Below are 14,533 nucleotides of genomic sequence, written 5' to 3'. Positions count from 1 at the left end.
TGAAGTTTGATAATTATTCAGAAGACGTTAGCTATGACCTCAGAGATAAGACATTAACTGCACTTTTTCAATAAAACTGGCACCTGTTCCTGATTTGTTGCACTAAAATTTGTTGTGGTCAGGACACAACACTGAGATCTACACAGTTCACATTATACTTATCTTTGTTGAGAAACTTCAGGTCATTCACGAAATGTTCTGTAAAGTAATAACTGATTAAACATTTTCATGATGTACTTTGCACTAAAACATTATTTGTAGATTATTGCACTATTATGTAACTGATCCCACCACTTTGAGACATAATTGCTCACATAACTGGGCCGTGTGTGGCCTTTGGACTACAATTAATGTGACACTGCTGCTCTATTATCGGTTAGGAGGCAGGCTACACCCTGGACAGGTCCCCCGTCTATCACAGAGACACTCACGCTCACACACGCGGCCAATTAACACCAGTCCAAAGACTGTTTGTGTGGGAGGAGGACGGAGCACATGGAGGAAACCCACACAGGCGCATGCAGACTCCGCGCAGCCAGCCGGTGGGTTCAAACTCAGGGCCTCTTCTTGCTGCGAGGCGTCTGTGCCTCTAACCACCAGGCCACCGCGCTGCTTCAGCTGTGCGTGTAAAATGAGAGAAAATCAGTGCTGCAGCAGTTCTTTCACTTACATTTTTTTTTTAGATTCTCTTCTTTGATCAAAAATAGAATCCTTTCACAGTTTTAATTGGACAAAACTGCTCATTTGGTGCCGGTAGGTTGAGCCCTGGACACCAATTTGTCGTTGACTTAACCAGGAAGCTTTTAAAAGCTCTCAGTGTGTGTCCTGAGCAGCAACATAATCAGTTAGAAATGGCATTATGTGGATTTATAAATCCCTGTAAACATCAACATTACAAAAAAATAAAAGGCACAACTGCAGATGGTTCTGAGATGTTTTGTTTGATCGGTGCCGGCTGTTGAATTTGTGTCAGGATGCCACTTCATGAAGCCTCTGAGGTGCCGTTTGACAAAGAAGTTACATTCACAGAATCCTGTTTGCGCTGAAAACCCCAACAGACCCCCCCGCGGTCTGAGCTCATTAATCAGACTGCGTGCGTCTATTAGCACACACTGGGTACGCCTGTCTCTGCAGACCTTTGAGACGCCTCTGTTTTTTTTTGTTTTTTTTGATGAGGACTACATTTAGCGGCTTCTTCACTTCAATGCATCCTGTATATTGTAACACGTTTTACGATGCTTTGTATAAAATGAAATGAATCTGACTCACCATTATTTCAACGACTTCACCCAGGTTACATCAGACATTCAGGTGTTGTATTCCATTATTTGTAAAATCAAATGTAAGTCAGTGTCGTGCAGCTGACAGAAGCAGCCACTGAATCACACTGAGGGGAGAACACAATAGCTGTGAAGACACACAACACACACACACCTGCTTTTAAATTGTCTCTTAAACTGCTAACCATGCCCGAAAGGAGCCGTGGGAGAGCTGAAAAGATCAGCTAATTTATACTTTCATAATCTCCAAGAGCTGTCATAAGTGTCACGTAAAAATAGTGAATATTCTCCGTCTGCTTCCAACTTATGAAATGTGAGGTTAATATTGTCAGTGTTTTTCAGTAATTGCCAAAATATTAGACCACAGTCAGACCATTGTGGAAAATTCTCATTCTCAGTCTCCAGAACCCTTAGTGCTTTTGTCCAGTCAGCCGCCCTGATTGGATTATCTTTGCTTTAAATCATTTAAGAATGTCACTTTCCAAAAGCAACAATTGACAGTTGTATTTGCTAATTGATTTACCATCTAGCTGTTGAACTGTTGATGAAAGAATAAATTTCATCCTGCTGGTGGTTTTGAACAGCTCTGGTGCACATTTACATTTCTTGCAGTTTGGCGCCCCCTCCTGGGTCGAAGGCCGAACTACCAGAACTACCGCGCTAAAGCGGGAGAAGTTAAAAGTGAGAGGAAATTTAGTGTTAGTCCCCGGAGTAGGAGGCATTTACTCTGAGGAAATAACACAACTCACACTTCCCACCAGCAACGGGCCGAGCCAGCGTTTGATTGATGGATGAACAGGGCGCCCGAGTGCTAAACATCAGTCAGGGAAGGGCGCATAAATGCTGTGGTTATTGAATGTAATGGGAATGTCAATAAGTCTCGCGCCCTCTGATGAATACGCAATTACTGTTCCATGATTCAACAGCAAAAGCTGCTGATGTCTGAGGCGCAGTTAATTCACCGAGCACAAGCCCCCGCTTGTCATGAATGAACCAACGGGTTCAGACCAGAGGAGTTTTGTGTCTCTTTGTCAGTTGTTTGTCACTTTCCAGCAACAATCTCCTTTATAGACACTTGAAACTACTTTATGTTCCATGTCGCCTGTTTACCTGCTCAGTGTGATGTGGAGAAACGTGGCCCAGAGACAGGGGTTAGTACACATTTTTTAATAACATGGCACAATTTACATAACACAAGTTTAAATGAGGAGCATGCTGAAGATTCAGTCGCTTCATTTTTTTTTCTCATTTTTGTACATGATCTAGAAAGACTTAGTTGTTTCCCCTGTACATGGTAAACAGCAAAAAAAGGTTTTCTTGTTTAACAATCTTTTTGCAATACGCATCGACTAACCACTATGGCTCCGGAGGACAATTTTTATGTTGGATTAAAAAACACTGCACGACATGATATCACAGAGTTTGAAGCGCACAACTAAACCTTCAGTGGACTACTAAAATAGATCTCTGCTCGTTAGAAACAAACTGTCCATATTTGAGACTCGCTTTTTTTGTCTTTTGATTTTTGTAGGTACAACAACTTAGGAAAGCACTTTAATACACTGTTTGAACAACAGTTATTTCCAAAACATGTACTTTACACTCCTTCGGTAGGGCTGATGTGCTGTCATGGTTTTTAAAGTACTGCATTCTCCCCAGAACAAGACTGCTGATAACTGGGAGAGGGACGGACACTGATAACAAAACAACATTTGTGCTGCTGTCTTTTCACAAATCATTTTAAAATTCAATTACAAATTAATTGCATCTGGGATTGTCACCACAATGAATCATATATTTGATAAAGTAATTTTCGACGCAGTAACTTTTTGTAAATCGTTTTTTTTTTTTTTTTTTTTTGCAAACCCTGTGTGGATCAGTTAAAGCTCGTGTGGACGTTAAAAGTCGTTGTTGTGGAGAGAATACAGCTGTTTGTCCTTTATTGGTACACAGTAGTGTTGAGAAGGCCAGCTTTCAGAAAGGGAGCCCAGACATTTGTTGCATAGTTGAATATGGGGGTCTCTGGTACAATGCTAATCACCTGCGTCAACCAAAAACAAAAAAGAAAGAAAGAAACAAAGAAACAAACAAAAACAAAAGGAAAAAGGAATTTGCAAAAAGCACATTCTAAATCACCGCCTTAATACTCCCGTATTTACATTTGTTCAAAGTAAAGCTTTCAAAACACTCTTTTGCATATTTGTACCATGATTTTTAATCCATACAGCGTGAGCACAGCGACTGTACACATTATCTACACACTTGTCTGTCAGTGCCGAAGTACCTGTACATTCCAAATAGTTCACTCTCCCTCCGCGTGTCACTTTGCTATACAAGAGAAAGAAAGCACACAAAAGCTGGAGCAAACTGGGGAAAAATCTTTGAAAAAGTATTTTTTTTTTTGTTGTTGTTCCACGATTCTTGTATCTTTGTATTTTTTTTTTATACAAAAACAATTCATTGTGCGGGCATGTCTCCGCCCACATAAATTATTCACAGCTATCTTACAGTCTTGCTTTGCCCAAAGCTAAGTGCTCGGTGTGAGTTCAGTGTCGGCGAGGTACGGGGGGCCCGAGCCTCGGCTCACCGCGCCTCGATATCTTTGTGAGCCGGTCTGTCTCTGATGTCTGTGGCCAGAGGGGTAGTCCGTCTGGGTGAGCCGGGCCGTGCGCCCAGTGTGGGGATGAGTGGGGGCGGGGCGCTCAAAGATGCAGTGGGTGGCGTTTTGTTCAGGATGCCGTTCTGATGAGCGGCGGCGGCGGCGGCTGCCGCGGCGGCCGCTGCGGCCGAGGGGCTGACCCTGGAGTAGTGCATGCCGGGGAGGCCGGGGGCCATGAGGCCTTGGGCGGGGTGAGGGAGGTGCCCGTCGAGGGCCGGGTGGTGCATGGCGGGGTGGAGGCGGCCGTGCTCGTAGTCCTCTCTGAGCATGTTGAGGCGGTCGCGCTCCTCCAGCTGAGCGCGCTCGTGTTCCCTCCTCTGCTCCAGGGCCAGAGGGTGGGGGTGGTCTCGGTTAAAGTCGTGAGGCTCGCGGTCCCTGTAGGACCGCTCGGCCTCGTACAGACGCGGCGCTGCCAGCCGGTGCAGGGGATCGTTCCTTAGCAGCAGGTCCCTGGCCAAAGGGTCTCGCCTGTGAATGTCCAGGCCCCTGTAGGGGTCCCTCATTGGGTCCCAGTGGAAAGCGGGGTAGGGGAACCTGTCAGCTCCTGGAATGGGGCTAATTCCCATAAAGGGGGCCACAACTCGAGTTCTCTCCAGGCTGCTGATGCTGTTGATGGGGTGGACGCCGGCCATGCCCATGGGCACGGGCATTGAGGACGGAGGGTGCAGGTTCGGCGTGGAGGACGCCTGCGGCGGGTGCTCGCTCGCCCTTTCCGGGGCTCCATCCTGCTCCTCCTTCCTCTCCTCCTTCACCTTCACCTCGCTGTTCTTCTTCTGGTGCTCGTACGGCAGCTCCACCTTCTTCTCCAGGACCTCTCTGCCCAAGCCTCCGTTCGGACGCTCCAGGCTCGTCTGCCGGACGTAGGGGGACGTGGTTCCCCTGCTGGGCACCTTGTCCTCCGACACTCGGCCGTCGTGGATGACGGGCGTGTCCTTGTCACTGTGCTGGTTGTCTTTGAGCTTGTGGTCGTCCGTGCCGTTGTCCTTCCAGGAGTCGGAGTGCTCCCTCTCCCGGTCTTTGGCCTTGTTCTCCTTGTCCCTCTGAGTGTCTCCAGAAGCAGGAGGCAGGTGGTTCCTGTGGTGCTCGGGCGGCCGGTTGTGACCCAGGAGGTTGATGGGGTTGACAGGGACAGGGGACGGATGGCTCTGATGGCGCTTTTCTACAGAATCCCTAGAAGTACAGAGGAAGTCCTCCACATCAATAACAGTAATGCAGCTTTTTCCTAAGGTAGAGATTGTTCAAACACTCATAGCAAAATTCTGCAGTTTAAAAAAAACAGCATAACACCAAATCCAACTTCCTTGGAGAGAAACCCACCTCTCCTTGTCGTCTTTACTGACCAACGCGTCCCGTTTGTCAGAGTCTCTGTCCCTCTCGTGCGAGCTGACCGAGGTGCTCCTCTCAGAGTCTCCGGGTTTCAGCCAGGGCGGCGGCGTGGGGAAAGAGGGCGGTGTGCGGTGCAGGCGGTTCCACGGCTCCTGGTGGCCGCTGTTACCGCTGCTGTTGAAGTGCTGCTGTGCGTTGGGGCCATCTTTATGGCCGAACACCGAGTTGGCCGCTGTTAGGGATTCAACACGTGGAAAAAACACGGCAGGACGCAAGTTAAATGCGTATCTCGACATTTTCCCCGGTCAGCTTGCATTTAACGTCTGTTCAACTTCACATTACAAAGAGCGACTACGAATAGCTTATTCCAACAAAACGCCTGTAGTTGATGCTGTGTAGTAACGTGAGGCTAAAACTCACTTAGTGCTGGATTTCCCAGTCCTCCGAAGGCCGATGAACTGAGGGCTCCCAGCCCTCCAAATGAAGGAGGCCTACTGAACGGTTCTGGAGGAACAGACAACCAGACAACACGTTAACACACATCCAGCCAGCTTCCTAATCTTTTATTTCTAGACTGAGGACAACTGAGGAGGTGTCTTACCTAAGTGAGATGCTGGGGTGAGGAAGTTTCCAGGATGGTGCGGTGGATGACCGAAGGGAGCTGCTGATGGGTGCGTAGGACCTGAAGATGGAGAGACAACCACAGACTGTGATAACAGTAAAGATACTGCTAACTGGTTTTATTCTCCACTGCAGAACCTGGGTTATAGAAAATATGAACTCAAAGCCCTCTAGGTTTTTCTGAAGTGCTGAGCTAGAGCTGATAATGTGATAAATAATGTTTGATAGATGACATCAACAAGTTCACCACATGCAAACGTTTTAATTCTATGGTTTATGACCAAAGAACTTAAACACCCTCAGCTCTACTTTGCATTTCAATCCAACCACTGAATGTTAAGCCCTCTGATACAGTAAAACTGCTCAACACAGACGAATGAGAGACGCCACCTCCTTTGAGGAGATCCTCAGGGTGCAGTTGAAAGCCCCTTCAGTAGATCTCAGATTCAAATTATGTCATCAGAGTTAATAATTTTGCCCAGTTTGTTTGCTGCAGTGGCCCCTGAGAGCTACAAGCACGCACTGCGAATTAAGAAAACATCTTCACCCATCTGACAACGCAGGTCCAGCGTTTAGAAGAAGAAGAAAACAGAACAGGGAGCAGCAGCTGTGTGGGTGGTACACGAACCAGGAGGTTAGCGTTAGCAATGGGTAGAAATGTGCTGTATAACACATGACAAGTGACAGGTGTGGCCCTGGCATAGAGGTCGGTGCCGCAGGTTGCCGTGGCGACTCATGTAGTTTTGGTGTATTAGTGGGGTTGGGAAACATTTAAGTCTTCTGTCAGCATCACTGTTATATCATTGTGGGTAGCTGCTGTTGTGTCCTTATGAAATCTAGATAGAGTGAATTATTGATGCAGGCTGATCCACATTGTGGGATTTGAAAGTAGCTAACAAGGTTTATTTCCTCAGAATAACTTGTTCATTGAAAGGCTACAGATATCTGCAATGATGGATGGATATCAAGTTCTTGTTTAAGGGGGAGTTGCTGTGTTTATCTGTCTGTCTGGACCCACATTGAAATACAGTTGCATCTGTCGGTCTTACCTGCAGCGGAGAAGAGCGTGGCGGGCCGAGCTAAGTCGCTGGGGTGATGGATGGCACCAAAGAGGCTGGGGCCCGGGGGTCGACTCAGGAACTCTGGCTTGAGGCCGAAGTCTAGCTTGTGAGGGTCGACCTGCATCTGCTGCTGGAAGACGCCAGACCGGAAAAGAGAAACACATGTAAAACTTCTTTATACAAGCGCTGTGTATGTGTGGCTTAACAAGGGCAGAACTGTCATCAAGGAGGAAGACGACCAGGTTACACCCACTTATAAAACAGCCTCTTTTTCCTAATAGAAACTTAATAGAAATCTTAATTATGTTGGCAGTCTTTATAAAGTGTTCCCAGCATTATTGATTAAAGAGAGAAGTGCGAACAGATTCAACTATCTAACTAATAATTCAATTTTCCAGAAGAGGAATTAGAGGCAACTCCAAATCAATATTACTAAGGAGCTGCAAGACAGGCAAAATGACAAAATAAACCACTAAATGTCTGTTTTCTAATCTTAGAACATCACAGTGTGTCTGTATTAAACCATTTTCTGGTTCTGTAAAGCAAAAAGTGTAAGAAAAGATTAGTATATAGATTAAGTTTGGGACTGGCTAAATGGCAAAATGTACAAAGTGATAAATCTGGCTTTGGCTGAAGGAAGAGAGGAGTCAGATGAGTCCTCACCTTTACTTTCTGTTGGTGGTGGTATATCTGCCAGGCGATGTGGACGTGCATGGCGCACCACTTCCCTGGTTTCTGTAACAACAGATTCACAGCTTCACTCGTACGGTCATTAATGGTAACAGTCAATGCTTCATAAGGGGCAAATTTCAATGCTTTTATCTAATTTAATATATTGAAAGATAAGGATGTAACGATACACTCATGATTCGATACGATTTCCGATACTTGGTTAACGATACGATTTTCTCATTTTTTTTTTTTTTTTAACAGAATGAGCTAGCAGACAAATTATGACTGAAAAATATTCCTTTATTTATTTATCAGACAAAAAACACATTTCTGAGGTAGGAGGTCACTTCAAAACACAAACTGTGTGTATTTAGTTACATAAAAACTACAAATTACATTTTCTCTTTAACAACTTGAAGAGAATCCCTTTTATTTCTTTGAGGTAGCGCAAACTGTGCTTAAAAGTGCGACTGGAATTGTATTTTATCTTAACAACAAAAAATAAATAAAAAAATCGATTTTTAAAGGAAATTCCACATCATTTAAAAGAAATTCCACATCAAAATAACTAAATGAATAACACAAACTAAATCTAAACTAATCTCTTCAAAGGAACAAACTAAGGCTTGCATGTGCTCCTAGTTTGGAATTTACATGTTTTTTCGTAATTTTTTATTTTTTTTTAAGGAAGATCAGCATATCTCATCTTGTCTGAACACCTAACAGTGACAGTGATGTTGAGCAAGTGAACTCAAAACTATTACACCCTCTGCTGTTTAAAAAGGGCATCGCGTTTCATTTTTCATCTCGGCTGATTGAAAGCGTCGCACGTTTGCATCGATTTAACTCTCTGGCCATGCATCGTTACATCCCCATTGAAAGGTGTATGCAAATTAGCGGTTTATCCACTAATACAGTGCTTTGCCCACGGTGCACGCTGCCTGAAAGCGGCGATTCCAAAAAGCAGAGGCTGCACTGCTTCTCCAAAATGAAAAGCCTGCGCGCGCACCCCTCATTTAATTAAAGACACTATCAACTCCATTAGCAAAAACCCCGTGGTTATCACGGTGTGTGAGGGTGCCGGTGACTGAAACACCGCAGGGAGCGCGTACTCACCCTGAGAATGGGCCGAAATGGATCCGTTAGCTGTGGGAAGGAGAAGGGGAGAGGGGGGAAGGGTAGGAGAGGGGGGGATTATTTAGCTGTCAGTCAAATCGCTTCTAATTAGTCTTTGTGTGAGGAATTCATTATGAACCAAATTAAAATGTTCACTCAAAAATTAAGCATTTCAGGAGTAATTAACGCGTGGGCGTTAAACAGGGCTCTCCTGGGTGGCCGGTGAGCGCATATGGCGGCTGAGAGGGAGGCCGGAACACATTTGTTGTCTGCAAACAATATACATATATCTTTACAATGACGGGCTTCAGTGTGGTAAACCCCCATCTGATGACTGAAAGGCGTATGCAACACAGATGCTCTTACCCTGGGGTCCTTCTGTAAGAATGTGTGTGGGACGGCTCCGGGTCTCGTGGACACATCCAGTGGATTAGAGGTCTAGAGGGCATCAGACATGGATTGAAATAACATTCTCTGTAAATAAACTCCTCGCCTCGGTTTTGTCTGTCAGTGGGTGTGTGGCCGTGCTGGTGTACTACCTTGGGCTGAAAGGCGCCCTGCAGCGAGCTGAAGGGTCCTGTCGGGGGGATGACAGGAGGGAGGCCAGACATGGCTGGAGGGTAGGAGTGGAAGAGCTGAAGGAGGAGATAAAATGAGAGGAGGTGTGAGGTCGGTTCTGTTTTTTTCCAGAACCGTTAGGGGTGCGGGAGCTTTACGGGGAGATGAAACGAGCAGGCTGTAGCGGCGGATGAGAGTCAACATTCAGTCAGAATATTCCAAGGCTGCTTGAATGCGAAGTTAGAAAATGATTGCCTACATGTTTCGCAAACTGCTTGTTTATTAAATATTCTCTGCTCATTCCCGTTGGATTTAAATAAGGGGGAAAACGCTCCTTTGATATGAAAAGCAGAATGTTGTAATACAAGCAAAACACAAGTAAACCAAACAAGTGCTCAAGGCTTCCACAAATGTATCCCACAGAGAGGCACACATATATAATCAACTTCCTCCTCGTCAATCACATTAGCCTAAGCTCACAATGCTTCGCGTGCTCTCGACGTGGCGCTGGCATCGCTTTAATCACGCCTCAATTTATTTGAGCTCGGGCTCCAGGATGTGCTGTGAGGTTTCAAGCGTTTCCTCGCGCGCCGTGTTTTTAAGACTGCGTTTTATCCAGCGGAGATGCTTTTGGGGCTATTTGCTGTTCTCTTAATGAAAGCATGCGAAAACCCAGCAACATCTCTCAGACCCAGGGTTGATCTGAATACGGAGTTATGATATTAGATGTTTCTCTGCGGAGGCTCTGCGGTTTTACACTGTGCACACAGCAGGTAACTGGAAGCTGCAATTTAACTTCATTTCTAGGGTATAACTAGATTTATAGAGTGTATATATTTATATAATAATGCAATTTGTCTCAAGATGCTTTACAGAGCCCAGAGACTAAAATAAAAAATAGCGCTAAGGTAAAACTCCATATTAACAGGAAGAAACCCGGGCCATCTGCTGGAGACAGGCTGGGGCTTAAACAAACACAGCAAGATACTGGGGCCAGTGCTCAACATAAGCACCTATTAGTGAGCAGTAGTAATGAGCAAGGCACTGTTAGCAAAAACAAATAATGAGCGAGTATATTTACACCAGTACATGCACACATGGTACCCCTTTCTGATTCAGCAGCTCAGAATACAGCACTGGTTCATTAATCACTGAACAGTTGCCGGGGCTGAAGAGTGAAATGGCACAGCTAGGACGTTTACAGTAGCCACCAAGAAGCAGATGAGTGATTGCATGACGTCTACCACACACACACACACACACACACACACACGCTGAGTTGAAACACCAACTCAAAATGGGCAGAAATGGCAAAATGGGCAAGCAAGAGGCCGCTGCGGAGCTGGACGGCACGCGGGTAGGGAAAACTCACACTGTGTCTGTAGAAGGGGTCAACTTTTGTTGGGTATTTGTCAAACTGTAGGAGAAATGAAACAGAGCTAAGTACAAAGATGCAGAGGAGAGGCGTTCACACAACACCGTCGCCGCGCGGCTGAGGCCGGGCCGCTTTCGCCGCGCAGTTTAGATTAAAAAATCCATGATGTCAACCCGAGATTCCAGTTCGGCCGCCTTCCGGGCCAGACTGTTTTCATCCTCCCTTTCTCGCGATCATCTGAAGACCTTGTAAAGTGGTGTGGGCTGCGTCTCATTTGGATGCCTTTTAGTGGCGCAGCGCTGCGAACGTTTCCACAGTCAAGACTAAACACTGCTGCCATAAAGGGGCTTTTTATGGCCTCATTAGCTGTCAGAGGCCTCACCATGCTGCCTTTGAGGTATCATCAGAGCCAAACGAACTCTCTACGGGCCAGGCAGTTACAAATGTGCATGTGTTTGTGTGAGCTTTAAGTCCACGCACCCATTGCCCGTGGTCTCTCCCGACAAACAGCGGTGCTCTTAATGCAGCGCATTTGCCAGTAATGAAAACCCCCAAACGGGACCACATGAAGTCATTAAAATCATGATGAATTAAGTGTATTATGCTCCGAAAAAAGCTGGCTCTGAAGTTAACATGCTTCGGGCAAGTTATTGCCAATTTAGAAAATAACAGCGTTCAACTCTGGAGTCTTAGCGTGCGCCAGAGAAAACACTAGAAAGGCTGTCTGGGAGAATAAAGGCATGGCTGTGGCGTGGACGGACACACATGGTCATCATTGAAAAGCCGCCACAAACCCACAGGTCCCTGCAGTGCGCTGCTCGCACACATGTCAGATGGTGTAAAATCTCTGCTCTCGCGGCCGCAGAGTGAAAACACTTTCGGTGCCATGCCCACCCACTCCTCCGCACATGTAAAAGTCATTATTAGAACAAAGACATATGAAAACGCTCCGCTCTTCCTTCGCAGATCCCCCTCCACCCTTCCACCCGCCCAAAAAACCAACCAATACAGGTGTGTTCTACTTATCCTCACATTTCTGGCAGGGGTACGCACCATGGGCGGTGCTGGGGTGGGCATGATGGCGTGGGGAAAGGGCGTGAAGGTGTGCTGGTGCGTGTGCTGGTGGGTGTGTTGGTGCTGATGCTGGTGCTGGTGCTGGTGCTGGTGGAACTCGGTGCGCAGGTAGGGCGGGGGGCCCAGCGAGGCGCCACGGTCGGCGCTCTGGGAGGCCAGGAAACGGGTGTTGAGCTCCTGGCGCAGAAGGTCTTGCTCTGGAGGAGAGGTGGAGACAAGGGTGGATTAGGAGCGGGTTCGCTAATGGGGTGACTGTAACTCGGTAACAGCAGGCTCTGGTTTATGGGCTCTTCTTGCTATGTTCCAAATAATTCTGCGGTGGAGGGATTTTTTTGTCGTAACACTTTGTCTAGTCGGTACCAATAAACTTTTTCTTGTTACTTATTTGACCTGCTTTGTGCCTCCACAACAGCTCTGATTGATCAGAGAATGGACATGGACCTTCTGGGGGTGTCCTATGGTATCTGGATGTTATTAATGGGGGTATTTGGGTCTTATGGGTTGAGGGGAGGGGCTTTTGTGGATCATCCCACGGATACTTAATCAGTTTGGGATCCAGCGTAGTTGCTATGGGGTGGGAGTGTCTGGTCTGGTCCAGGTGGGTGGTGCACAAGTGGTGTAAGTAACATCCACGTGAATGAATGCCAGACCCAAAAGCTTCCCAGCAGAACACTGCGTTATCAAAAGACCGTAAAGGTTATTTACTTAGCTTAGTCAGTGGTTTTAATGTTGTGGCTGGTTGAAATTAAAGTGCTTTCACAGATCCCCTGAAGGACAGTGATCTACAATGTGAATGCTACGCATATCATCAAACGGGAGGCCATGTCAAAACTATATCAAAAAAGGAAACAACCAGGAAATGACTGTTATTACCAACATGTCATTTTATATTTAAGCGAGGCTCCGGGCGATTAGAGCTGTCTGACTGCTGGAACTGTCAAACGTGGTGATTTGATACACTACAGTCCCTCCGAGACAACAGCATCTGTTATTCTAATAACCTTTGCGCAGGCTGCGCAGAAAGAATGGATTTCAAGTAATCATTGGCTTTTCTTCTAAATTCAACAAAACCTGCCTTGAGAGATCATATCTCCTCCAGAGTAACCTTATCCTTCCTATTCCACAGCGACTCACTACAATATTTTCTGCATTCATTTCAAGCTTTATTGGGCTGGGAGTGGAATTTTCTCTTCATAAAAATTTCATTAGTATCTTTTGAACGAAATCCAGCCCCACTCCGTTCCGTATTGACCACATTGATTTCTCGCACACGAACACTGTTCCAGGTGAAAATGGAAGTTCTGGGAACGTGGCTCGAGGCGAGCCCCTCCCCCTCCCCCTCTTCCCACCACACTGACCCTGACATTTAGCTCGACAGCAACGCGCGGAAATGCGCGCGGGGTCTGTAATCGCTTTTGCTATGCGGCCTAACGACTTGCTGCTGGACGCGGGGAGTTGATCAATCACGCTGTGACAGACAGCGTGTGAACTTGAACTGTCCACACGGCTATAAACACACAAAACCCCAGGCATGGACTGCATCTGGACCATCTTGGACCGGGTCGCTTGTTTCTTTAAATAATTACAAGGGCAACACACCGCCTATGCATCTGTCTCTGCCTATGAAATGAAACGCTGATCCCAATTTATATTCGTGTGCCTCAGATTTCCTGGCGCCCTGTCGCAACAACTGGCTAAAATAGGACTCTGCCTTCTGTTCATGTCGGCCTGATATACATTTCAGCGTGACGCCACATGGGGGCAATGTGGAGACATTTGCAAACAGCTTGTGATGTTTACCTGAGTAGGCACTCCCAGCAGCAGGATGTCCGGGTACTGGCAGGGTGCTAGACGTCAATGGTGGTGGTGGAGGCAAGGCCGCTGGAGGAGCGAACATATTGGGGTGATGGGGGTGCGGCGAGGACTGCAAGGCAGAGGGGAAGCCGTGGGGGGTGTTCTGGTTGGCGGCCAAGGGCAGTGGGAAGGTGGAGGCTGCTGCGGCCGCTGGAGGAGGAGGAGGCGGGTGGTGGGGGAGGTGCAGGGAGGGAGCTGGGGGCCCGTGGGGCTTGGCGCCCGGGGTGCTGCTCCTGCTGCTGCTGCAAAGAGAGAGATAAAAAGATCAAGATGGAGAAAGCGGCCAGGTTAAGCCGGGCGCGATCAGTCAAAATTAACACTTGTTCCTCCACATCCCCTCGCCTCCATCTGCTCTGGCTCTCAATTCCCAGCACAATGTTTTCACACCTCAACTGCCTCCCATTTACAAACGCCTCCCCGCCTCTCTCTTGTGCTGCTTCACGGAATCCAGGGCAAACAGGATCCGCGAAAAAAACACCACATTTACAACACCCTCGGATGCAAATAAACCACCGCTGACAAACATAACAGAGCGAGCATCTGTCTTTGAGCAGCTTCTGTTAAGGCACTTCCTCCAGAGCCAGGTAGTGAACATGTGCATCGGAAATGGGATGAGAGGGAGCGAGGGTGTGTGCGTGTGTGTGTGCATGTGTAACCAAACAGTCTTTAGTGGTGTGTGTGGGTTTTCCCCGGGGGCAGTCGCAGAGCCTGTGTCGCTGCCGCTCCACGCACTAAGCCTAAAAGCTCATTTGCGGCGCTCGCTTTTCGCCGTGGGCCCCGGCCGTGATTATTCGCAGTGGGTGCCAGGCCCTGTCGGCGCGCTGGCAGACTGGCAGGGCTGGCACGCAGGCGGGCGGGCGGTGCCAAGTCCTGAGAGCCTGCAAGGCAGAGCTGTTGTTGGGACTGAGTGGGTTCTGAAGGAGCTATCTTCAAGTCT

At 47.3% G+C, this 14,533-nt stretch overlaps 1 protein-coding gene across 16 annotated transcripts in view; it reads right to left on the bottom strand.

The window, feature by feature from the left end:
• Positions 1-2,431: 2,431 nt before the first annotated feature.
• Positions 2,432-14,533, bottom strand: part of auts2a (activator of transcription and developmental regulator AUTS2 a) — a 297,228-nt gene continuing 285,126 nt past the window's right edge. For 6 of the 16 annotated variants that reach the window (XM_047606272.1, XM_047606274.1, XM_047606273.1 and 3 more), the window contains 12 exons: positions 13,543-13,838; positions 11,701-11,939; positions 10,666-10,710; positions 9,275-9,370; positions 9,102-9,173; positions 8,736-8,765; positions 7,611-7,682; positions 6,936-7,077; positions 5,867-5,947; positions 5,686-5,769; positions 5,257-5,509; positions 2,432-5,109 (listed from right to left, as the gene is read on the bottom strand). In XM_047606272.1, the coding sequence (XP_047462228.1) occupies positions 3,864-5,109; positions 5,257-5,509; positions 5,686-5,769; positions 5,867-5,947; positions 6,936-7,077; positions 7,611-7,682; positions 8,736-8,765; positions 9,102-9,173; positions 9,275-9,370; positions 10,666-10,710; positions 11,701-11,939; positions 13,543-13,838 (2,656 nt within the window). In that variant the 3' untranslated portion in view covers positions 2,432-3,863. The remainder of the gene's footprint in view (positions 5,110-5,256; positions 5,510-5,685; positions 5,770-5,866; positions 5,948-6,935; positions 7,078-7,610; positions 7,683-8,735; positions 8,766-9,101; positions 9,174-9,274; positions 9,371-10,665; positions 10,711-11,700; positions 11,940-13,542; positions 13,839-14,533) is intronic. The other 10 variants (XM_047606277.1, XM_047606278.1, XM_047606279.1 and 7 more) reach the window with 9 other exon arrangements.

This window comes from Mugil cephalus, chromosome 15 (genome assembly GCF_022458985.1).
Source record: "Mugil cephalus isolate CIBA_MC_2020 chromosome 15, CIBA_Mcephalus_1.1, whole genome shotgun sequence".
NCBI classification, from domain to species: domain Eukaryota; kingdom Metazoa; phylum Chordata; class Actinopteri; order Mugiliformes; family Mugilidae; genus Mugil; species Mugil cephalus.
This window is presented reverse-complemented; position numbering and strand designations above follow the sequence as displayed.